Source organism: Plasmopara halstedii (genome assembly GCF_900000015.1).
Source record: "Plasmopara halstedii genome assembly, contig: Scaffold_54, whole genome shotgun sequence".
NCBI lineage: Eukaryota > Oomycota > Peronosporomycetes > Peronosporales > Peronosporaceae > Plasmopara > Plasmopara halstedii.
In genome coordinates this window covers 556,741-580,885 of record NW_020186975.1, presented here as the reverse complement: position 1 = coordinate 580,885, position 24,145 = coordinate 556,741, and the positions used below count along the sequence as shown (strand labels likewise).

At 45.4% G+C, this 24,145-nt stretch overlaps 6 protein-coding genes across 6 annotated transcripts; 4 read left to right on the top strand and 2 right to left on the bottom strand.

Annotated features, from left to right (window-relative positions):
* Window positions 1-308: 308 nt before the first annotated feature.
* Window positions 309-1,685, top strand: PHALS_11472 (sorting nexin 1 sorting nexin 2 vacuolar protein sorting protein 5; the record flags this gene model as incomplete). The annotated part of the gene is made up of 1 exon (XM_024725992.1): window positions 309-1,685. The coding sequence occupies one exon, from the start codon at window positions 309-311 to the stop codon at window positions 1,683-1,685; it is 1,377 nt and encodes a 458-aa protein (XP_024571970.1).
* A 4,338-nt stretch (window positions 1,686-6,023) lies between these two features.
* Window positions 6,024-6,308, bottom strand: PHALS_11471 (uncharacterized protein; the record flags this gene model as incomplete). Its single annotated transcript, XM_024725981.1, has 2 exons — window positions 6,024-6,188; window positions 6,261-6,308. 2 exons carry the CDS (start codon window positions 6,306-6,308, stop codon window positions 6,024-6,026), a joined length of 213 nt encoding a protein of 70 aa, XP_024571969.1.
* A 9,875-nt stretch (window positions 6,309-16,183) lies between these two features.
* On the top strand, window positions 16,184-19,124 carry PHALS_11470 (conserved hypothetical protein; the record flags this gene model as incomplete). The annotated part of the gene is made up of 9 exons (XM_024725970.1): window positions 16,184-16,322; window positions 16,378-16,414; window positions 16,477-16,585; window positions 16,652-17,394; window positions 17,476-17,646; window positions 17,713-17,908; window positions 17,966-18,051; window positions 18,871-18,981; window positions 19,049-19,124. The coding sequence occupies 9 exons, from the start codon at window positions 16,184-16,186 to the stop codon at window positions 19,122-19,124; spliced, it is 1,668 nt and encodes a 555-aa protein (XP_024571968.1).
* A 717-nt stretch (window positions 19,125-19,841) lies between these two features.
* Window positions 19,842-20,447, bottom strand: PHALS_11469 (Vacuolar protein sorting 55; the record flags this gene model as incomplete). The annotated part of the gene is made up of 5 exons (XM_024725959.1): window positions 19,842-19,931; window positions 19,995-20,082; window positions 20,145-20,214; window positions 20,278-20,376; window positions 20,438-20,447. The coding sequence occupies 5 exons, from the start codon at window positions 20,445-20,447 to the stop codon at window positions 19,842-19,844; spliced, it is 357 nt and encodes a 118-aa protein (XP_024571967.1).
* An 87-nt stretch (window positions 20,448-20,534) lies between these two features.
* PHALS_11468 (histone-binding protein rbbp4) lies at window positions 20,535-22,076 on the top strand (the record flags this gene model as incomplete). The annotated part of the gene is made up of 4 exons (XM_024725948.1): window positions 20,535-20,734; window positions 20,839-21,429; window positions 21,490-21,775; window positions 21,843-22,076. The coding sequence occupies 4 exons, from the start codon at window positions 20,535-20,537 to the stop codon at window positions 22,074-22,076; spliced, it is 1,311 nt and encodes a 436-aa protein (XP_024571966.1).
* Window positions 22,077-22,180: 104 nt separating this feature from the next.
* Window positions 22,181-23,748, top strand: PHALS_11467 (histone-binding protein rbbp4; the record flags this gene model as incomplete). The annotated part of the gene is made up of 5 exons (XM_024725937.1): window positions 22,181-22,416; window positions 22,491-22,630; window positions 22,694-23,132; window positions 23,203-23,488; window positions 23,563-23,748. 5 exons carry the CDS (start codon window positions 22,181-22,183, stop codon window positions 23,746-23,748), a joined length of 1,287 nt encoding a protein of 428 aa, XP_024571965.1.
* Window positions 23,749-24,145: the final 397 nt, after the last annotated feature.

Genomic DNA, 24,145 nt, shown 5'->3' with positions numbered 1-24,145 from the left:
TTTGTGGTATTGTGATGAGTAACTTATTCCTTTCCTTTTCGTTTGACTACTCTCAGACAGACTATTATTTATTAAGTGTAATAAAATAATAATACTCAAAATTTAGAATTGTGTTCAAATATACAGTATGAAATTCATCATTGGGATGTCTGGTTGTAAGAAGAAATTGATGAGGATTCCGCCCTATGGCCTTTCGCGCCGTCCGTTTCACACAATAACCTTGTCAGTCAGGTGCCAGGTCAGCCGTGCTTTTCATTCTGCAAATTACTCCAAGAAGCACGAACAACTCTCCCGCATAACCAGACAATATGAACGCTTTGGACCTAAACATCAACCCCAGCGAAGTGAAGATCACCGTAGGCAACGCCGGCAAGGTGGGTGAGGGAGTCAACTCGTACTATGTGTACAAGGTCTCATCGGCTGGTAACATAGAGGTGGATCGCCGCTACTCGGATTTCTTATGGCTGCACCAACAGATGTCCAAACAATGTGCGGGTTACGTGATTCCTCCGCTACCAGCCAAAGTCGTGGGGCTACTTCAGGGATCTGAATTCCTTGAACATCGCCGTGCTGGCCTCGAACGCTTCTTGCTCAAAGTTGCCCAACATGACGAACTTCGAAATTCCAACTTTTTTCATAGCTTCCTCGAATGCTCTGTCGTAGAACTCACAGCACTAAAGGCCGAGTCTCAACGCGCCAACTCGTTCAACGCCACGTCTATGGCATCAGTGGTGCAGCATACACAGCAGCTGAACAATTGGTGGGGCAAGACATACCAGCGTATGGTGGAGAATGACACACTTAACCTCTTTGGTCCTCGCAATAGTGAAGACGGCGATAACAACGGTATTATTGAAGATCCTGAGTTTACAAAGGTCGTGAAATATGTGTCCAAGCTGTACACACAGATGAAGTCACTGAAAAACAAGGTACGCGCGGCCAGCCAGCAGAACAAGCTTGCAGCCGGCGCTCACTGTGATCTCATCGAGTGTCTTAACTGGGTAGCGGACGCGGAAGAAGAGAACAATGAGATGCCTACGTCTTACTACACAGCCCTACTGGCTATCCTAGACACGCGTGCGCGCCAGATGGACGCAGAACTTGTGGCTTTCTCTGCCAGTATCGATGACATTGCGCGCTGGATCAAAGCTGTACGGAAAGCACTGGCGGTCCGTGAAGACCGTCGTTACCTGTACCAAGCACAGCTGGCGGCACACCGCAAAGCTGTGAGCGGTGACGGCCCGGACTCGCCCTCAGCTACTCGACTGAGCAATGAATTGGTGGCTGCAAAAGATGATTTTGAACGTGTGCATGCGCGTGTGATGCGCGAGGTTGCACGTTTTCGTGGGCAAAAGGCTGTTGAGCTCCAAAAACTATTTTTGGAGTTTGCGCAGCTCCAATCACGCCATGCGAAAGAATTTGAAAACGTTGTGACAGAGAGTTCCACCAAGCTTATGACACCCCTTCCAGCAAAGCTCATGCATGCTGCCCAAGCATCTTCATCTTGCTTAAATGGGTTCGAGTCACGCGATTCATTTGGACTAGACAAGGAAGACGTTCTTGGTCAGACCAAATCCACCGTATCCACTCAGTCACCGACAGGAAGTAGCCGTGCCGATGTCTTATCGAAGTCGCACGAGGCTGTCGATGGAGACTCACTCGGACAACCTTATTTAAGACCATGAAATCCGCGAGGATGTGTAACTATGTGCGCTGTATACAATGCTTTGTACACACACTCTTTTTTCATTGGTGTTGTATACAACTGAAATACTTTAAAATTAACATTTCTGCCCGAAGACTGTACTTCTTAATTTTCGTATGCCGTCTTCTCTGATCAGTTTTAGACATAATTTGTTGTCACCATTAGGTTTTCTTTTAAAACATATGTTGAAAATGTGTCGTCAGTGTTATCTCACACATCCGGTTCGAACAAATGGAATGCGGCAGCAATTAGAAAAATATAGCCGTGTTGCCTTAAAAGCTAACGGAGATACAACAAGAAGCAACATGTAATATCTCTAGTTGATGGATGATCTAGTTGCGGTTTTGTGAGGCTCTGCGGCAGATATACATTGTGTGGAAGAAAAGGGAAGCAGACTGAAATCAGGAGAAATATAGTTTGGGCAAAAAGGATTCATTATTGACATAAAACTGTAAATAGAAGAGATTCGCTCGCATACCAAAAACTGTCGAGAGTATCCAGTACTAGCTACTTCGGATGTCCCGAATGTTTTTAAGCTGGGCGATGTCATGAGTATTTTCCAATTCGCACAGTTCGCATTAATTTTGTAATACTCCATGATACTTTGATGCTCTACAGCTCCTTGATATTTGTTAAAAAGCTCCTCGCACTTTTTAGAGTAAGTGACCTTTGAATTTGATGAAGTAATTCAAGGCAAGAAGATGTTTACAGAAGCAAACGAAGAGCCGAGATACAAATTTCAGACAGCTGATCCATTATGAGAGTCATGCGCCAAGTAAAAAAGAGGCAATCAAGTGGATTTTCGAGCACGGCGATGGTATACCTGGCCGTAAAACTCTGCATGTCCGTAAGCAGCATGGAAATTTGACGCCACCACATTACGAAAATGGTGACTTGATAGGTACGAATAATTAAACGTGTGCAACGGGGTTGCCAAGCGATAAATCACTGATTCTACAAGTCCGCGTCTGTAACACACAAGGAATTCATCTGTCACTCCACCCAAGGGCGAAGCCGAGAGCATCTCGAGTTATAAGCATTTCTCGTGACTCGGTTTCAAGAGTGCTTAATGTAAATTTAATCTATAAAAGGGTGTCATTCCCTTGCGCGATGTCATTAGGCGTCGCGCTGGAGTTACACGAAAAGATAAGGATAAGCTTGCAAAGGCATTCATCAAGTGCAGCTATATTTATGAGCCACTTAATCCATGTAATGCTTAGCTCAGGGCTAGCAGCTAACGCGTCCCCGAACTTATTATATAAAACGCTTCGCCACCCGCATCTTAAGCGAGTATTTTCATGATGACCCACCACCTTTGGTGCTTCTTAGGATAGTTAGGTAATGCATAGGTGCAACATATTAGAGTGTCCTGTCATGATTCCAGAACTCTGTTAGTGTCACAGTCAGTTTGTCTTCTCTGAATACTGCGCTATGATAGCACTCTAGGAGAGCCCAATTATACCGTCTCCTCCATTGCATCCATTGGTACCAGCATGCAATTGCAAACTCCACAGCGAAAGTCTTCTCCATACCATTAGAGCATCGCTCAACGCATAGTTTTACAAGGAACAAATTATGACGTAAACGTCGAGGTGGTACTTACCCTCACCTCATGTAACTGCAGTAAGCAGCCCTGCCCATCTTTTCAGGGACATCTTTATCAAGGCTACGAACAAAGTGAAAGCCTAAAAAAATCCGATATCCAACGGCAAGTGGAAGACGCGTTGCCCTGTGCAGCTGTCTTCTCTTCTGGATACTATGTCAGAATATAGTGATATCGTTAAGCGATTACAGTGCCAAGGCAATCTTGCCGACGAGAAAGATTGAGCTCTTAAAAGCTCTCGGATGGGAGGCATCCCTCTCGCCTCTTGGATCCTGCTAATTCATGGTGAACGTGATTGTATACAATTTGACATATTAGTGGGCTACCCCTTTCTCATTGTGCAGAGCCGGTGGAGGGCCACCCTCTCGTGGTAAGCTTGCTCCGGTATGGCAAATTACAGACTCTTTTGAGAGTCTCAGCGTGCGGCTGTAGCTGATCAGATTCATTTTTTTGATATGCTTTTTGAAGCTGACAACCATACCGATCGGTTAAAACACCTCAAGCGGCTGAAAACCGGTTTGCTTCTGTAGGCCAAAAACGTAGCATAGAAATAGGGGGGCGAGTGATACTTTGCTTCGCTTTCAACATAGCCCTGGAGGATTTGTAAGAGTGGGATCGTAGAACGCCTTTGATCAGCCTACATCAAACACGAGATTTGTTCGCATTCTCTTCGAGGTATGTTACGTGCAGCTTAACTCGTTTTTGGCTGCGACTGTTGGCGATCCCGCGTAGCGAAGTACAGCTTAGTATTGTTGAGTTGATCAGCAATGATTGTGAAAAGTAAATCTAGTGCATATTCATGCGCTCCTGTGGCATCTGCATGTTGCATTTGCGCATCATGGCCTTAAGCCAAGACATCGCGGACTCAGTTCCTGACGCTAAATCTCGGTGAGGTGAAGTATGAAAGTTGTGCTGTAAAATGAAGCCGGACAGAATGAATCAAATCGATAACTCACACCAACCAGAGCCACTCGTGGTGGTGTTGAAGAACAGTGGAATTTAATAATATTTATACACGAGTGTGTGCATTATCCAGCGCAGCTTACCCAAGGGGTGAAAGAATCTCACATCAGCCCCGCGGTCGCTTCATATAAATGCTGTTGAGGAGTTCTACATAAAAAATGGCACATTTTGCTTGATTGCTAGGGCTGACAAAGCATGATGATATAATTATCTCAGATTGCAACCATTGCCGAGCCCATCGGAAAGAGGAAATCTCGACTTTTGGGGTCCTGTTAGCAAACAATTATAGAGCTGTGTTCATGTACTTCATCCAGGAGCAGAACCGAGAGTCTCGCAAATAATCAGATGCCATTTTGCTTTACATATAAAAGTGTGGCATATATTCAGATTTAGTTTAGTTTGACCCACTGCTAAACAGCTATATTACATATCAAGACCATAGCGTGAGGCTAGTAGCACGCGTTTCATGGCCTTCTCTTGTATGATGTCTCAGCAACCTCACCCATCCCAATCCTAATTAGACTCTCATTATGACCCTTGGATTTGTACTTTTGAGCATTGATTTTAATAGGGACGATACTGTTACGTGTACGTATATGTTGTACATCCCGTTTCCGAAGACACCCTTCATAAACCCGAATTAAACCGCGCAAGGGTCACACATATCTTTTTGTTGACATCGCGCAAAAGCGAGAACTCTTTGAGCATCCACTGCGCTTGGAGCCCTTCTCTTCTGATGCACCTAATTGCGCCTGGCTTAGTGGTCATAGTGTCCGATGGCGGTTTCTGTCCATATTGTGCACACATGGTTTAACAAGCCACTTGGAATGATGTTGTAATCGTGGCCGACGATCTTCAGGCTTTTCTCAGCGAGGCGGTTGAGGTTGACTGAGAGTGTCACAGTGACTCTCAATCCCAAACTCGGAGCATTTATTTTCACCGAGCGATCGGAAACGGTACAGTCGTTCTAGCTTTATGTGTAGATTGAGGATCTATTTACACCTTGCCTCTCCTTTGCGCGAGCGACAAACTCCACGCACATTCTCTATGGATAATAGTGTTACAATACCCCCGCAGTGGATCCCACGACGGTGCCCAGCTTGCAACTAAAGGGCTGGACGTTACTCGGCAATCCAAGCTTGCCCGGCTGCAAGCGCATAAGCTGCGGCGAATGTTCCAGAACCAACCACAAAGCGTTCACCTAATAAATGCTTCAGAGGTTGTCCGCAGTGCTGCTGCTGGAGCTCTTATACAGGATTCCTTATATGATAAGTTGTTGAGAAGCCTGTCTTGATGATGCGCATTGCACTTGAGCTGGTCAATGGAAATCTCCGGATCTAGATACAACGGTCACACATTACATCACAGCAAAAAGCACAATTAGCGGCGTGCTGTGGAAGCGGCAAGTAATGTCAAAGTATTTTACCAACGCCCTGCCATTTTCAATATTTGCTGACACCGTTACTTAGATCTTTTGCACAAACGTACTTTGATGATACACTTATACATCCCTCAGCTGATAAACAAGCAACTGGCTATTGAGGTGTACTTCACGCATTTTTGACAAGTGTTTGCAGTCGTGAGAGGGAGAAAGCACTGCACCAATGATGGCTCAAGGCTCTGCAAGCAAGCCGATGCATGAGCTATCGGTCACCCAATAGTGCATACCCACCCTTGAAAAGCTACACATTCGGATAGAAGACCTTCTCACGATAAAAATGTCCTCTGGGTATTGTGCAAAAGTAGTGTCTATCAACGTACACCTTCAGCAGTACGTTGAAATCCCGATCTTCGTCGTCTCGAGCGAAGGGGAAAGTTGGCTTTTTTGTTTGGGATCTCGAGAAGAAAAGGATTATTAGAGTATGGTCTGTGGCTCGGCCATAGAAATTCCCTGATTGATTGGATGAAATCAGCCAACTATTCGCATACAATCACAGTATAGGGTACGCCTGCTTTGCAAAGCCCCTCGCTGACTTGAAGATAACGGACTTGAATTTGCGTTGGAGGCACATTTTTGGATGCGTTTGTGGGCGCCATGGCGGGCTCACACTAAGTACTTGCCCTGCCTTTGATGGACAAAGTAAACTTTCAGCGTCGTATACTATTGGCCGCGCGTTTTGCAGCCTGGAAAGAAGACACGAGAAAAATAGAGTGATCTAAATTTAATACGTGCTGTCGAGACAAATCCTACATGCATACCAAAGAGCTCCCCGCGATTAATTATGCGCGCGGGACTTCCGAGTGTACTTGCTCGAGTCTAAGCCATTGTGACCAAGCGTTGTTGTGGACGAGAATCTCTTTTCCACTTACGGTTCAACGAATACTCAGATGTTCGTCAGTCTATGCGACATATCACTTTGCATTGATAAAGTGAATTCTGCGTGTCGTAGCTGCTTCACGATAGCAGAATAATGCATTAGCTAACATTTGTCGACTCATGATGAATATTGAAGTCAAAATTTGTCAATCACACAAAAAGATACAATTTTTAATTCGGTAACGTCGTTGTGTAAACTTTCTATTCGCAAGCAAAGACGCTAAAGTCAAGTTATCGAATTAACTATAGAAAATACTAAACCGTAAACACTGCGCTTTTATGCGCTGAGGCGCCACAAATACGATTTAAGCAGTTACTGATGGTTCAAGTAGTTTTCAAAATGCGGTTTGAGCAGATACAAGATTTATCCCTGAAATGAAAGTGTATGAGAACATTCAATACTCATAGTAACACTCATGATATTCACGATGGCTTTGATGTAATGCGGAAAGCCCTTAAGCACTTTTCTCCAGGTACCTAGCAAAAAACAACTGTCAGCTATCATTGACAGCAGCGAACGTGATCAACCGTGCCACAAGGACCCAGAATAGACAACCAAAATGGTGGAAAAAATTACAGCAAAACTAAAATATAGTTATTTCAGTGGATCAGTCATCCTTCACAGTAGGCTCTCCCAACCTATGAATGAGGTTGGTTTGGTCAAGATTACTAAACGAAAGCCACACCTCAATCAAATCTTTGTTAGCTGTGAACCGTCAAAGCTTTTTGACTAGCTCAAGTCGGTGTCAAACCATTCAACAAAATGCAAGCAAGTACCAAGCCTGCTTGGTTTTGCTGCTTAGCTTCTCAGGCTGACAGTCAAGAGGATTGTACTGTAAGTCTTAAATTGTTCGAAGCAAATAGGCTATGGACTAATTGAGTATTGCCTTGAATAGGTAAATAGTAGCTCTGGCTTACGAAGGTGGAAGTCGGATATACTAACCTCCAAACAAGAGATGAAGTGAATATTAATCGCGTACTTTGTCATTGAGGGCGACAACGTCCCGCCCTTAAGCGTGCAAGCTAATGTGGTACACCTTTGTTGGCTTAGAGTAGCCGCATCGTGATCAAGACGGTCAAAGGCCTCAAGCTATCCTGAAGGTTGGATAGCCCACCCGCCTGGATCGTTCCGAGAAGAACCTCGAGGGTATGAACTTGGTATAAGGATAAACGATTCTCTTTTGGGGTTGGCCAACAAAGAGGCCAAATGATGGGTCGTGCGTTAAGAATCTCACGGACGCAGTTAAGACAACCAACGGATCTTCAGGATTACATTGGCGAGCTTTACCATCCCGTGGAGCATATGCGTTGAGAAATGCGACCTCGGAGAGAGCGCCTGCTGCTCGTAAAGTATGGGACTACTCCGGTCACAAAGCTAGCGGAATCAGTGCGGCTAACTTCAAGTAACTGGTTACCTAAGATCTCGTGCATTATAGTATTAAAAGCGAGAGCTCTTCAAAAGTAGCTAGAACCTACTATAGTGAACGGTGTTTAACAAAGTTACTCCATACCTGCGCTGTATTGTCCGGACATACATTGAAGTCTTGACATGAGGTCCCTGTGGACCTTGGTGTCAAGTTCTTGACTTGAATAGCATGGAACGGTGTTTAGCCTTAGACTTGAATTCAAGGTATGACCTTATCCTTGGTATGGCATGGTTGGCACACCATGATCCATGGATTGATTGGAGGTCGAAGACCTTGGGTGCTACGCACACGTCTTCTGGTGGAGTGCTGTTGAGTCATGAACCCACCCCTGCTAGGAAGTCGAAGCGCTATCGGCGCGGGCACTGGATCGGGGCGGTCAACGTGCCAGAGATCGGAATATCCGAGTTGTCGAACACCAAAGGTGTATTGGACAGGAGTTCCGTGCACGGCTCGCGGGCTGAACGTGGAGTGGTACGCAACCCACTGAGCACTGCTCAATTATCACAGCAGTAGCTGCATGCCTAGAGTCACATGGTCGGACGAGGTCCAAGGCATTTTGGGCAAGGCCCTTCAAATGTGCGTGAAGTGGCACGTTATCCACTGGACGAAGACTGCGGAGCCATCAGCGCTTTGTTGTATGTTGCTAATAACATCGAGGGATCCGATGGGACGGGAAGTGGGGACGCTGCACGGCACTGAGTGCGTGTTCCCACAGGTCTCGCCGAGACGTAATATCTCTCCGGCGGGAGTCAACGGCGACGCCGATGATAATCCGCGAGACGTAAAGCGTCACACTGATCAAGGGTGTGTCTACGATATACACCCTCGTCAACGGTATGACGGGGGAGGAAGACGGCGACGTCTTCCTCGAGGCTATTTCCGCGGTGGATGCTCTTCCTGAGCTGGACAAGATGTCCTTTGAAGAGTTTAGTGGTGTCTTTAAGGCAGGCAATTAGGCCGAGACGGTCATTATAAGGCCGAACGAGGAGATATACTCGTCGTCGCTTCCGGATGAAGCTGTCCCGGAGAACACTAAGAGAATGCTGAACGCACGAAGTAGATTGTCGATGCTGAAAGATCCATCAATTCCATTCTTATTTTTTAGATAAGGAATTCAAGACGTCGTCTTCAAAAATCCGCCGTCGGTTCTATCTTTAAAACCGAGTTGTGCGTCATTAGATCGACCTGAATCTAGGAATCAAAAACTTTAAAACACGCCAATGTCCCCTGCCCTAGGAACAGTGTGACGTCGTTGACGTCTTCTTCCGTGCAGGGCACGACATAGGAATGGCGCGTGAGAGCAAGTCTCCCTATTGGACACCCACGTTTTGTGTGCGGAAGCCAAACGGCAAGTAGCGTATTGTTCACGCTTACAAATGCTCTACACTGTCACCCTTCCGGCACATACACCGATTCCTGGGAAGGATATTCTTCAAAACAACATGACTGGATATACAAAGTATAGTGCACTCAACTTGATCGATGGGTATTACGAATTGCTCATGAGAGCGAGTGATATTCTGCTGACCGCGACAGCAGAATATCACTCGCTCTCAAGGTTGTACCTTGAGCGGCATCCCTGGGAGTGACTGGTGATGTTCAAGGGCTGTCAAATACACCAGCAACATTTAATCGTCTTGTGACGCAGTTGTTCAGGCTCCACCGGGCGTACGCCCACACATACTCTTCGTCCACGGTCGTCCGGGGTACGGGAGGACAGATGTAGCGAATCACATCGTTCATTTCAGAGCGATGCTCGAGTGCATGCGCACAAATAAACTGTATGCTAATGCTGCTAAATGCATCTTTAACCCCGAAGGGATCTCCTTCTTTAGTGCTTCATTGGATGGAGTGACCTTCGAGTGGATCCAGCTAAGGTCAAGGTCATTGTGGACTGGCCGGTTTCAAAGAACCGAAAAGACTTGCGCTAGTGGGTTGGTCTTGCCAACTACTTGCACAGGTATAATGCAAATTATGCGAAATGGCACGGCCATTGTCATATCCCCTTAAGAAGGATATGAAACAGTATTAGGACACCGAGCATCGGAAGGCTTTTGATAGGGTCAAAGACAGCCTCTTTCATGTACCAAAACTGGCGTTGCCGGGTCCCGATCGTCCTTTTAGGGTCGTAGGTGACGCTTTAGACTTTGCCATTGGCTGTGCACTGCTGCAAACAGACGCCAGGAGGCGAGATCGGGTGATCGCGTTCGAGTCTCGCCAGCTTAAGGCTGCGGCGAGGAACAAACCAGTCTACGATAAGAAATTACTTGCGGTGAAGTATGCACTTGTCAAGTTCAGAATGCACCTGCAGAGGATGGTCAGGTGTGGCTCTCATTCTTTGCAGAATATAACTTCGAGGTGATGGAAAAGCTAGAAAAGCAGAATGCTTTGGCGGATGCGTTGGCGCACAGACCGGACTATGAGCTTGCTCATGTCACGACGGAGACGTCGTCAGTGACGGGGGTGATCCGCGCCGCATTCGCGGGTGATGATATGTGCGTAGCGCTCTTGGGGGCATGGAGTTTAGAGACTCAGACAAGAAATTGTCGTCGTGACTGCGCGCACGGTTGCACCGATGTTCATTGAATAAAGGGTTGCTGTAATATAGCTACGATTCAACGGGTATGCCACGAATGGTTCCTCACGATGAGGATTTATATTACCGTATCTTCTATGACCCCATTCAGTCGTCACCTCCGTCGTGAGAAGACCTACAGCTCTGTGAGTTGCCACTACTGGTGACTCAAGCTGTACAAACGGACGAGCACATATGTTCGCACGTGTGAGACGTCTCCAAAGGTAGAACTCTCTCCGAATGCGGCGGCGCCGCTGGCCAGTTTACCGCTACCCTCCGGGTGTTGGCAGTCCATGAGTATGGACTTTGTGTTTGGCCTGCCGAAGGACTTGGTGGGCAATATGGGTGTCGTGGTCTAGTCGTCGTCGACCGTTCGAGCAACATGGCTCGTCTTGCGGCAGTGCCTGACACCGTAGACGGTGTTGGCACAGCAAAGCTGTTTGTCAATCGTGTCTTTCGACAGCATGAACTCCCGAAGTCCATTGTCTCTGATAGAGGCCCAAAATTCACTAGGAAATTTTGGTCTACAATATTCAGGGTGCTGGGCACTTAGTTGCATATCCAACAGCAAACCACCCGCATTCCGATGATCAACCTAAGCGCGTGAATCACGTCGTTGAAGACGTTCGTTGCAGCGTCTGCGCCGAGACTCCGAAGCGCTGGAGCGCCATGCTGCCACTTGTGGAGATCGCTCTGAACAATGCGGTGCATTCGCTACCGGCTACACTCCGTTCTACGTGAACGGGCTGATTAATTATTTCGTTCCGCTGACGCCGCCATTTCATGGCTCAGGGCTTGTTGGGCAGGAATAGCCGAGCGGCTAGCTGATATACCGTGCGTAAAGAAGTCGGAGAATCCTGTATACCAGACTAAGTGTTTTACAACACGCTCGCGATGCGATGGCTGAAAGCCAAGACACACAGAAGGAATATTCAGCCGGAAAAGGAAAAAGAAATGCTGAAAACTTTGAGGTCGGAGACCTGGTCTCATTCAGTGCTAAAACCTTTTTTCCTACACATGCCGTTTCTGCTGTCTTTACGATGAAACTCCGCCCACGATTTATCGGACCTTTTATGGTGGTGGCTAAGCAGGGCATTGCGTATACAATAGACCGTCCGAGAAGAATGCGCACCCACCCGTGGGCTTGCTGAAGACGCACTGGGATCCAGCGCAAGTGAACGCGGAAGCGCTGATGCCGGGGCGGCGCCCACAGGCGCTCGGCTACCCAGTATCTGAATCAGTATCTGTTTTGAGTACGGAGTGCAGTGATTTCCCTGTCCAACAGCACCAGGCGCTCCACTGTCGCACGAAGTGAGGCATTCGTCTGCTCGGCGGCTAATAGTCGCTCCGACAGAGCGCGTAGTCTCCAACGTGACGTTCTCCAAGCTCTCGAGGTCATCCGCAGAGCGGTAGAGAACCTCGGCAAGATGCTCAGCGGAGCACCGATGGTGTCGACCTTTGGCCTCGAGAGCTCAAAGAGCATCGCGATTCACCGTACGGCGGTCGAACAAGTGGTCATTGTCGGCCGCTGACCCTTCTCGACGAGAACGGTGGCATTCACTATCACTTGGAACGCAGTGTAGGTCGGCGTCGTTGACAGGGTCAAACCCCGTATCTAGTGAAGTGTCGGGGATACACAAACTCGGCAAATTCGTGGGAGTTTGAGGTGCCGCTGCCCAGACGTCGTGGGTGTTTATGATCAAAGGAATCATGACGCTCAGCGTCGTCGCACGCCCCGCGCTCTTTTGCAGTAGCCCGGGAATCTAGAGAGTCATGATCTGCTGTGAGTGCAGACTCGCCCATGTGAGAGACTACAGAGCCTGTGGGAGCATAATGGATAAATTCATACGTCGCAGGGCGTTAATACGTAGAAATTCGATGTTGTGCCTTGAGTTTAGCAAACTCGAACCGAAGATGGCATTCTACGCGCACGATCACCTCCTTGTTGCTCCGCTGGAAGTGAGACGATGGGGAAAGTTTCCGGTGCCGCTGCACCCATCGCTCAAGGAGCTCTTTATCATCTGCAGCGGTTTCACCAGGGGCGAACACCACGGGAATCGTCTACATTGCGGGTTGGAACCTTCAGCCCCAAGTCGAGCGCGGTACCTGTCCATTGCGAATCTTGAGGTGCCAAAAGCGAGCTCAGGAAGAATATCGTTGGTCAAGCTCGGCTTATGTAATGACCGGGGACCCGACTATGTAGACGCCTAACGATCGAGTGATAGCGTCTCTGGCTAAAGTAGCTGGATCCACCGAGTGGAAGCCGTGTTCCACACGAGGGTCTAGAACCAAGCTTTAAAACGAGCGCATAAGATCTGCCCTGTGGGCAGCCTCCAACTGCTGCTTATGTGCCTCGGCTAGGCGATCGGTAGTAATACCACTTTCCCCGGAAGTCGATAGGTCGGGAGACGGACACGGTGTCCGCAAGGCTCGAGCAGGACTCATGTCGCGTCGTTATATCACATCAATCTCCTTCTCCCTCATCCTGGGAAGTAGTATTCGACTTGTAGTCAACTTCCTCCGTATACTCGACGAGGAAATCCGTGTCCGTGTGCGTGGCGCCTAGTTACCGAGGGCTTGGAATGCGCTTCCCGTGAAGCCGCGGACGTACTGCCCGGAGATGCACCGAGTTCAGTAGACGAAGAAGGGCTCTGCCCGCGGGCGCTCTCCGAACCTGCGAGGCTGGGTCATAGAAACACGGCTCATTGAACAGAGAATGCATTAAGACAGTTCTCAAGAGAAAAATGTATCGTAGGCACGCGAGCCTCGTACGAGGCGACAATTAAATGTGAATCGCGTAACTTCACAACTTGATAGGGAGAGTATAACGGGGTTACACGTACCCGGGTATGAAAGTGTGAATCACATTGAACGTACAAAGTTGTCGATTGCACACAATGGTGTGGCTACACCGTAATAGGCACTACATGTGACGGATATGCATATTGATTAGGTTTTACTATTTAATAAATAGAAACCTAAGGTTCTAGATATAGGCGGCTCTGCCGCAAATAAACGGATAAATACTTTCGAACGAAAGAGTACATTTGCCTTGGGTTAAGGTTTTGGGTACTCTTAGAGGTAGCGGATTGCGATCCGCTACACTCGTTTTGGTTCTAAATAGAATGTAAGGTCGGTGACTTTATCTTAGCTTCCTCTGAGCAAAGTGCTACGGCAGCTCCGCTGTATTAACTGCTTTCGAATAAATCTTGCACAACAACGCTTATTTGTGTGTTCCGTCGTCTCTGGTATCGATGTATATTTTCGTTTGTCTTGGATGTCAGGCGCATGACACTCATCTCAATGAGACAAAATCAGTGATTTCGCTACGATGTGATATTAGCAACTTTGATTTAGTTGCAGCTCCTTAGTTACTAGGTCTGGACCAATTTATGGTGGTATCAATTGAAGTTAAACAAGCCTATAAATACAATGAGGTAAAAATTAGTAGACACATATATGGTGTTCGACGCAAATATAATGCGTAATAGCAACTTTCTGCAGCATCGTGGCCTTTCTCCAAAAGTGCTTCAAAAAAATTTCATTTGAACGCGCCTTACGCGTTTTGTCTGTCAGCAGATGGTCGGCTATTGAAAGATCCAGTTTTATACCAAACACCTTGAATATGATTTGCCGATCTTTGATGTAAAGCGCGGATCTCTGTCCGGAACAATGGCTATCAGCGAGCCATGTCGGCAAAAAGTTTGTCAAAGAGCATATAGTCTGTGTCCCTCACTGCTTACAATATTACTAGCTGCAGCGAAATGAGCCATTTTGCTTAGACGGTTCACAAAGACAACGATGCCGGTATTTCTAGTTTCGTCTTTTGGTCGACCAAAACTGAAGCCTATGATTATAATTGCTAACACCCCGTCAGAACTGGCAGGCCGGCCAAAATTACCGATATATGCGCCGAGAGTTTAGCCGATGACGTGCGCTCATACATTACCTAGTTATATATGCTGGGCTTCAGGTTATCACCCTAACTGGGGAAAACATATTTTGTTTGCAGAGGTGACCATCCAGAGGGGTTATTTACCTTGTGTCGTGTTCTGTACTTGAGGTCCTCATTATGCGACATCACATCATGGTCAGTTGTAAGCCTTCGGATAAGGAATAGCTGTACAGACGTATCGAGAATTGTTTTTTTTTATTGATGCCAGAAAGCTTTCTGAATCACAGCACATGTTGTGTCTGAATCGGGCGCTGTTCAAACCGATTCATCGACGCGCGACGTCAACATCGTGAATTTTGACACTTATAGTCGGCGCAGCGCGAAAGCGCATCAGTCACTGTAATCAGTTAGCTCAGACTACATCTCATCTTGAAGGTATGTTTGAGAAAAATATTGACCGTTTTTCCTTGTCGGATTTGGTGTGGACATTACTCTGCACATCGGCGCATGATGTGTAGAACGCACAGATAGCTTAAAGCCGAGCAGGTGCATCCAAACTTAATGAGGGCATACTTCGCTGCGAATGATTTGTTATGGTTGTTCTCCCTTGCCGCTTTAGGCTGGCAAAAATCAGACCTCATGCTCATCAGGTAGCTTGGAGAAAAACACAGTCTATTGCATCAGCAAAAGCGCCACAGACGACATAAAGTGGCCGATTCGGATTTGATAGGCACCAAACGAGGCACTCATGTAGCTTAATTCACAGTTTGAAGGCTGCATCTTCTGCAATGCACCAGTGCCATCTGACGATCTTTGTAATGAGTCGTGCCATGTCAGCGTGCACTCGTGCAATTAGTTAGCCAGGTTTATTGCTTACTGGGGCAAGAAGCACAGGCCAACTTACACTAGCATTTATCTTTGAGAGATCAGCCCGCAAGCCATGCTTCACAATGGAGAATCACACTTTGCGTCGGGTCTCAATCGTAAATACTGCGAGCCGCCAGTCTAAGCGCATACACTCTAGCATTGCTTGCAAGTGTCTAATATACACGTCTATGTTTGATCCCTCGTGCTCTGCAGGATTATCGACGAAAGTAGTGTCGAGATAGATTTGTTCATAGACAAAATGAGGCCTTACTAGCAGTTAATATCGTCACTGGTGCGCTAAACAAACCCTTTGTCGCTATTAACTCAGATAGGAAAGGATCAAATTTTTCGAGGCCCCGTCAAAACAACTTGCCTTCGTCGGATATCGCCTATAGCTAGGTGTATAATTTTATGTTGATTACAATGCGCTTTTTTGTATGTAAAAAGGGTCTGCGAATGACGAATGGTGATTGCTAGGTGCAGAATTGCTTAGCTAGTATAATTAGTGTGAGAAGGGCAAACCGGCTCACGGGACAACATCCGTCGCGAAGATTCTATGACAAGCTTCTGACAAGACAAATAGCGAGATACGTGACAGACCCTCCACGAACTTAAGCAATTTCTTACACGATAGTTTTAAAAGATGCTTTACACAAATACCTGTTTCGGTAAGAGACAGCTCAAAAGTAGCTGTACTGTTCTCAACATGGAAGAGCACCCTCCAAGGGGCAAAAGGCGCGCCTTTTATCTCAAAAGGCTTGTGAAATACTCTAAGTTTATAGATTTATATTCTCAGTCATAAATAAATATCACATTATTCATCGCTTTGAGATGTTTCAAATCCGCGTCGAAGCCGCCGATATAGTTGAGGAAGAGGAAGTCAAAGCCGAAGAACCATTACATGAGAATGCCAATGATTTTCAAAGTGCTTCTTTCTTAGCCGGTAATCCTCAAGTGCGCGTCATTACTGGTAGATTACGGTTCTACCGAGCCGATAAATCCTATCTGACGTCTTCATCCGCTAGTCCCATCCAACAACTACCGAGCGAGCGTAGTACATTGGTCTGTGTTGTCACAGTGCCATCGCATATGTCACCCGTAGAGATTCTCGAGTTCTTGGCTAGCTTTCGAGATGATATAGCCCTTTTACGCGTTCTAAAAGACCCAGAGCGCAGCAACTGCATGGCACTCATGCAGTTTAATTCTCAAGAGAGAGCAGACCAATTTTTTGCGGTGACGTTACAATTGAATTATTGCATCTGGTATTGTATTGTATTGATATCGAGTTATGTGTGACAGGACCATAACGGCAAGTACTTTAACTCGATTGAGCAGGAGCGATGCAAAATCGTCTTTGTAAGAAGTATCGAGTTTGATCCAGTGGCCAGCAAAGACGAGTCAGAGTGCGACGCATTGGAGACAAAATTTCAGGAAAAAGAAGATGTGACTACATTGCAATTGAGTCCACGGTCAGAGAGACGAGCAAGCAGTGCTCAGATGAGGAAATTATTCCCGCCTCCACCTAATGGTATGACGGAAATTCCAACGTGTGCAGTGTGTCTCGATAGATTGGATGCGTCAGCGTCAGGCATTTTAACAACTTTGTGCAATCATTCTTTTCATTGTGATTGTCTCTTTCGGTGGGAAGGATCAAGCTGTCCCGTGTGTCGGTACAGCCATGGAGACATTGGTTCTTCGTGTGAAGTGTGTAGCACAGTTGAACATCTCTGGATCTGTCTCATTTGCGGCCATGTGGGGTGTGGTCGCTACTCGGGTGAGCACGCGAAACAGCATTATCAAGAGACTTTGCACACATATTCACTTGAACTAGAGACGCAACGTGTGTGGGACTACGCTGGTGATGGTTACGTACATCGACTAATTCTGAATAAACAAGACGGAAAGTTTGTGGAGTTTCCAAGTCCATACAATCTTAGTGGCGAGCGCTCGCAACGCCCGCCTACCACTTCTGCTGAGGATGAAGAAGATGAGCATCGAAAGCTGGAAAAACTAGCTGTCGAGTATAACTTTCTTTTAAAAAGGTATGTTTTGCTTAGTCATTCATTTCAAGCATGACTACTTTTTTATGACCCATTTGTTCACTTACATTCGCTATGTACTAGTCAATTGGAGGAACAACGCCTTTATTACGAACGGCTGCTTGCGCGTGTAGAAGAAGGCAAAAGTCGACAGCTGCTGAATGCACACGAGCACGAGCGAAAGCAGCTAAAGAAGACAAATTTAGTTTTAGAGGAAAAGACCAAGAAGCTTGAGGAAGAGTTGACCTTTGTCAGGTCATACCACTAATGAGTGGCTCTTGACTGTCAACAAGTTACTAACGAAAGGCTTGTGTGTTACAGAGAGCTTAACAAGTCGCTGATTGAGAATCAAAAGCAGTGGAAGGAACGAGTGCGAGCACTAGAAGATGCAAATGCCCGAATTGAACGGGATACCGCATTGCGCGTCGGTGATTTAGAAAGCCAGGTCCGTGATTTAATGTTTTATCTTGATACACAGAACAAGGTCGAGCAAAGTGTACATTGCGAGGACATCAAGGTGCTTAATTACAGTAATTGTTGTATGCTGGTTTCTAAACAGATTTTTTTTTGTCAGGGTGGCACGATCGAGATCGAATCTGAGGCGACAATAAAGGACAGAGCATCAGAAGCACCTATTAGAAGAAAGGGAAAGAAGAGGAGGTAGGAAGACTTCCGAAATGGAGACACTGTTTTAATCGCTTGCGGAGTTTGTACCACCAATTTGCTTGTTAAGCTGCTTCGCATCACTGTAAATAGTATCGAGCAACCACACAGGCACATCAAATCAATTAGGAAAATCAAGCACCAATATTGAAATGGCAATACATATTAAATTTATGTATTATAGGGGCAGTTGTGGCCCTTGAATTAATTGTGCCTCATTAATCCACTGAGGCATCTCGATCGGGGACACAGACTTTTTTCTTGGAAGGATAAAAAATGATTGTGCATGATCGAGTGGATCACAAATTATGTATATTTCGCGTACACCTGTTCCGCGTAGAGAACAAGATTGCGATGGTGTGTCTTCTTGGTGAAAAGTTTTGTATGAGGTGGAGTTAAGTTGAGATCAAACAATTCATTTGAACTAACTTCCTGATAAAAAAATTTGCAGCTCCCTTGGTCTTGATGTTATGAATTTATCTTATTGTAATCCGCGTCCAGATGATACAAGCGGAATATTTAATGACAGAGCAACCGGTTTGTGTGCTGATCGACTTCGCTATTTGCAGTAACTGCTATAATGTCTGTTTAAAAGGTGTCTTATCTGCTTTCAAAAGCTTCATGCTGCTTTGACATATCCTCGAAGAGATGTACAGTGAATAAATTGACAAGGTTCTGCAACTCGCACGATCCGACTACAACATTGTTCGGGTCCTGTCATTCATACATTATGGCTATTGATGTGAAACAGACTATTCTTAACTGACTCAGATCTTCAAGTTGGCCTTCATCCTTATAATGCGATCTTGAAAAAAGATATAAGCAGCACTGGCGGGATATCTTGGAACCAGAGTGCACTTACATCACTTGTGCCTCGAAGCTACAGTATCTGAATGCATGGGAGCAGCTGTCACTATATATAATGGTGTACGTAGAAATAAAGTAGAATAAATCGTCTTGAATCACTGATGCAGTCCGCTGGATCGACGCTTAGTTGGCATTTTCAATACTCGCTGGATCTAGTGAATTGGCAAGACAACATGCAAGTCGAAAAATTGCTAGTTTTGTAATGGTAGGAACCCATCTTAAATTCAAGTGTCAATTGAGCCCCAAATCCAAGCATGAAGACGGAAATTATACGAATATTATAGTTATTCACTTCGATTTGGTAAAAAGTCGTTGACGATTTTTCAATGTAGGACAGCTTGAGATTCGGTTATAGGGCTGGAGTTGATCAGCATTCTGTTTGACATTCACGTTAATGAAAAACCTTTTGTCTAGCAATGCATGTCATAGCCTACATATACCAAGGCTAACACTTTGTAATACTATTTTTTTAATACTCGAATATCCTTGTCAATAATTAGCCACTTGACAATTCCATTCATTGTCATCAATGTTTTGTACTAATTTGACAGCATTCAGACGTACATTGACGAGCAATTGCGCGTTCTTTGATAATGTAGAATTCTATGAAGTATGATGCTGAAAACTTGGTTGTAATGGTCAAAACAAACGACCTGGCGAATCAATTGGGCGATGCTATGATTGGTCATTTTTTCGTGATCGAAATATACAAGGACCGTACAAGGTACGAAGAGTGATGTTCACATTTGTTTACTTAGTGCAGTGCCTGCCTCAATTTATAACTTGAATTTCTGTTGCGACAATTGAATGACTATGATTTCAATATATGCATGTGTCTGACATTAGGAGAATGAGCTTGTAGACTATAGTACAAGGCCAATGTTAAACAATTAATGAAGCAATGATTTTATTAAGATTTTTCAATGTCCATTTATCAATGCTAAACTCATAAATGACGCAAATACTAGCACATCAGAAGCAAGTAACCAGCCAAGTTGGTATTCGTTGATCTGTTCACTCGCATCAAAAGAGATGGTCGAAGGCAATAATTAAGGCAAAAGAAACTAACTCACCGCATCAACTCGATACAGAATTGATGGGATTGCAAGCGTAGAAATCCACAAAATGGCTTCGAAGACACAGCCAAAGCTAATCCAGGCACTAGAGAACACTCACAATGTTTATCAAGAGACGTCATTTATCATTATATTCAGCTAATTCACCTGAGACCATCTCCCGTCGACATCGTCGAAAAAATTGCTGCTGTCATTGGCAGCATCACGTATGGAAACACTTCAACCAAACACAATAGAATTAGAGTCGTGCAGCTCAGTCACATAAGGCGTCATGGCATACAGACAAATATTCCCCAAGATGTTGAGTATCCTACTGATGCCACGATAACCCCCACAATCGCCAATAGCAGCAGCACTCCTGCAACAGTTAGCTGCAATTCTATACCACAAAGTTACATGCGATAGTTAACAATATCCGTAGCTTCGCTCACAATACATACTGCGATTCATTTTGGTCTAGAAACGATGTATTAAATTAACCAATGAGATTTCTACCTTCCCTGCTCATCATTTACACTCTTTTCCCGCTCATTTAGAATGGCTGACTCAAACGACCGTATTGAGGGAACATCGACTTCTACAGACAATGCTGCCAACGATGCGGCTTTGCAAGAGAAGCTTATCAATGAAGAATACAAGATCTGGAAGAAAAACACGCCATTTTTGTATGATTTGGTGATGACACACGCACTCGAGTGGCCGTCACTTAGTGTTCAATGGCTACCAAACTCTCACATGTAGGTGTAACCTAACTAGAAGTTAAAATCATATTACGGCATATGTGTATGGCATTGCAACGCATTTTTGGTTGGATCTAATGGAAATTTATACATGGTCATAGCTCAGCAGGTGATGACTTTTCGGTGCATAAGCTGCTATTGGGCACGCATACGTCTGGAGCAGAACAGAACTATCTGATGGTTGCAGAGGTTCGTTTACCCCTTGAAGATACGGAAATTGACGCTCGTAAGTACGACGAAGAGAGTCAGGAGCTTGGCGGGTTTGGTGGCGTCTCGGGCAAAGTGGACATTAAGATCCGCGTCAACCATGACGGTGAAGTTAATCGCGCACGATATATGCCGTCTGATGAGCTAGTTGTGGCTACCAAGACCCCCCATGCAGAAGTGCACGTATTTAATATCTCGAAGCGACCGTCACAACCCGAGCAGAACTCGGGTTGTGACCCCGACTATCGCCTTTTGGGCCACTCAAAAGAAGGGTATGGTCTCTGTTGGGACCCTCACCAACCTTTTCACCTAATATCTGGTTCAGATGATGCAATCATCTGTGAGTGGGATATTAGCAATGCTGGCAAGTCATTGGAGCCGCTGCACAAATATAGCGGACATTGTGATGTGATTGAAGATGTCGCGTGGCATATGCACAACACTAAGATTTTCGGCTCTGTTGGTGATGACAAAAAATTACTCATGTAAGTTATCGTTTTGTGTAATGACGTTTGCATTCGCTGATGATAATCATGTAACTACAGCTGGGACATGCGCTCAGAGAGCTTCGACAAACCGGCAACGATTGTATATGCACACACTGCAGAGGTCAATTGCCTAGCTTTTAGTCCATTCAGTGAGTATCTCATTGCAACGGGCTCAGCCGACAAGCACGTGAATCTATGGGATATGCGTAACATGAAGGCCAAACTGCATTCATTTGAGGGCCACAATGATGAAGTTTATCAGATTCAATGGTCTCCACATAACGAGACCATTCTGGGCTCCTGCTCTTCTGACCGTCGTTTGCACGTTTGGGATCTTAGCAAGGTATGTACTTGATATTGAAAATTGTTCAAAACGAAATGGCCAATAGTCACCTTGTGGTGTTGTACAGATTGGTGATGAACAAACCCCGGAAGACGCTGAAGACGGACCTCCCGAACTTTTATTCATTCACGGTGGCCACACTTCAAAAATTTCCGATTTCTCATGGAACCCGAATGACCCGTGGGTTGTAGCCTCAGTAGCTGAAGACAACGTTCTACAAATTTGGCAAATGGCAGAGAACATTTACAACGAGGAAGATGAGACGGAGCAGGAAGAGGTGGCTGAAGAAGACCTGGAGTAGGCGTATCATGTAACTGTACTAGACCTAAATTTCGTCTTAAATCAATACATGTACATGCTAGGTCTTTTATCAACCAACAATATGTCATCGTCTTTTAGAAAAAAATGACAGACCAAGCTGAGACCTTAACCTTTCCTTCGACAGATAAGGAGGTACATGTTCATGATCTCACACGTGACATGGAAGAAACTACTGAAGAGGACGAAAAGGTGGAGCCTGATATGCGACTTGAAAGCGACGAGTATCGAACGTGGAAGAAAAATACACCATTTTTATACGACCTTGTTATCACCCATTCGCTTGATTGGCCTTCACTCACAGTCCAATGGCTTTCCGCACCGTGCGTTGTTACAGCGTTAATTTGTCAAGAAAATGATTGTCACTTGTTCATGATAATCTTGTATGCTACTTTAGAACGAAGATCACGTCGGATTTCTGTGAGTACGAACTTTTGCTGGGAACCAATACTTCAGGCGCAGAACAAAATAAATTGATGAAGGCCAAAGTGTGGCTTCCTCTTGACGACGCCTGCAAGTGGAATGAGGATACTAAAGGTGATTTCAAGGACATAGTCGTTTTAAGTTGATACTTTCATTAAACTCCTTGATATTTGGTAGAGTTGGGCGACTATAACAATGCAGTTGAGCGTAAAGTCAAGACGTCACTTAGCTTCAATCACGAAGGCGAAGTCAATCGAGCACGTTGTATGCCATCTGATAATCTTATAGTGGCAACGAAAACTCCGGGTGCTGAAGTTCACATGTTTGATATCTCGACAATCAAAACTGATGCTGGAAGAAGTATTGAACCAACTAAACGTCTATTGGGTCATACAAAAGAAGGTTTTGGCTTGTGCTGGAATCCCCACGAGCCCTATCACCTTATTTCTGGATCTAATGATGCCATCATCTGCGAATGGGATCTTCGCGAAAGCGGCAAAACAGTGGAGCCTTTGCACTCATACATCGGTCATAGTGATGCGATCGAAGATGTGGGATGGCACTGGCATCATCCGAAGATAATTGGATCCGTCGGTGATGACAAAAAACTACTCATGTTGGTATTTGTCCAGTATTTATAACATTTCGCTTTGTGTTGACTGCATCTTCATTATTGATGTTTTAAGTTGGGATATGCGGTCGGACAACTACAATACACCAGCAGCAACTGTAGTAGCTCACTCGGCTGAAGTCAATTGTCTGGCTTTCTGTCCATCAAACGAATATCTTGTTGCTACTGGATCATGCGATAAGCAAATCAATTTATGGGATTTGCGAAATCTAAAGACCAAAGTGCACACTCTCGAAGGCCACACAGATGAAATCTATCAGATACAGTGGTCACCGCACCACGATGGCATTCTTGGATCCTGCTCTGCAGATCATCGTGTGATCATTTGGGATCTTACAAAGGTACCTGAATTTTGAATTTGTATGAGGTGAAGTTTATCATGTTAATGTTGTATTTCATTAATTACTTCTGATAGATTGGAGAAGAACAAGCAGCTGAAGAAGCAAAAGATGGTTCACCGGAGCTGCTTTTCATCCATGCTGGCCACACCGCAAATGTTGTGGACTTTTCGTGGCATCCTAGCGAGCCGTGGGTGGTCTCCTCCGTTGCCGATGACAATATATTGCAGATCTGGCAGATGGCTGAGCATATTCATGTATAAAACAAAGAGCAGGAGACATCAAGTTAAAGCAATCATACATAAGCTTTGCTGATCAGCTGTAAATTAAATTACTGAAATTCCGCCTTAATTTCAATCACTATTTTTTTAATTAAATTATTAAATCTCCGACATCGTGTTAACGCGCCCACCATAGAATTGACACTAGCAAACAGGCACACCAACGCTTTCCGAAGTGTTAATTCGTTGCTGCCGTCCTAAATGACGCGAGGTCTATGTTAATCGCGAAATCAGCTGCTCCAGCAGGCGAACTCAAATTCTAGCTTGGCGTAACGCATTGCTATCAGCTCCATGTCGTGTACCGAATAATTTCGATCATTTAGCTGGAACTAGTGATGGGGACGTAAACCGAGTTGACGTTATTTGGCATTCTTCCCGT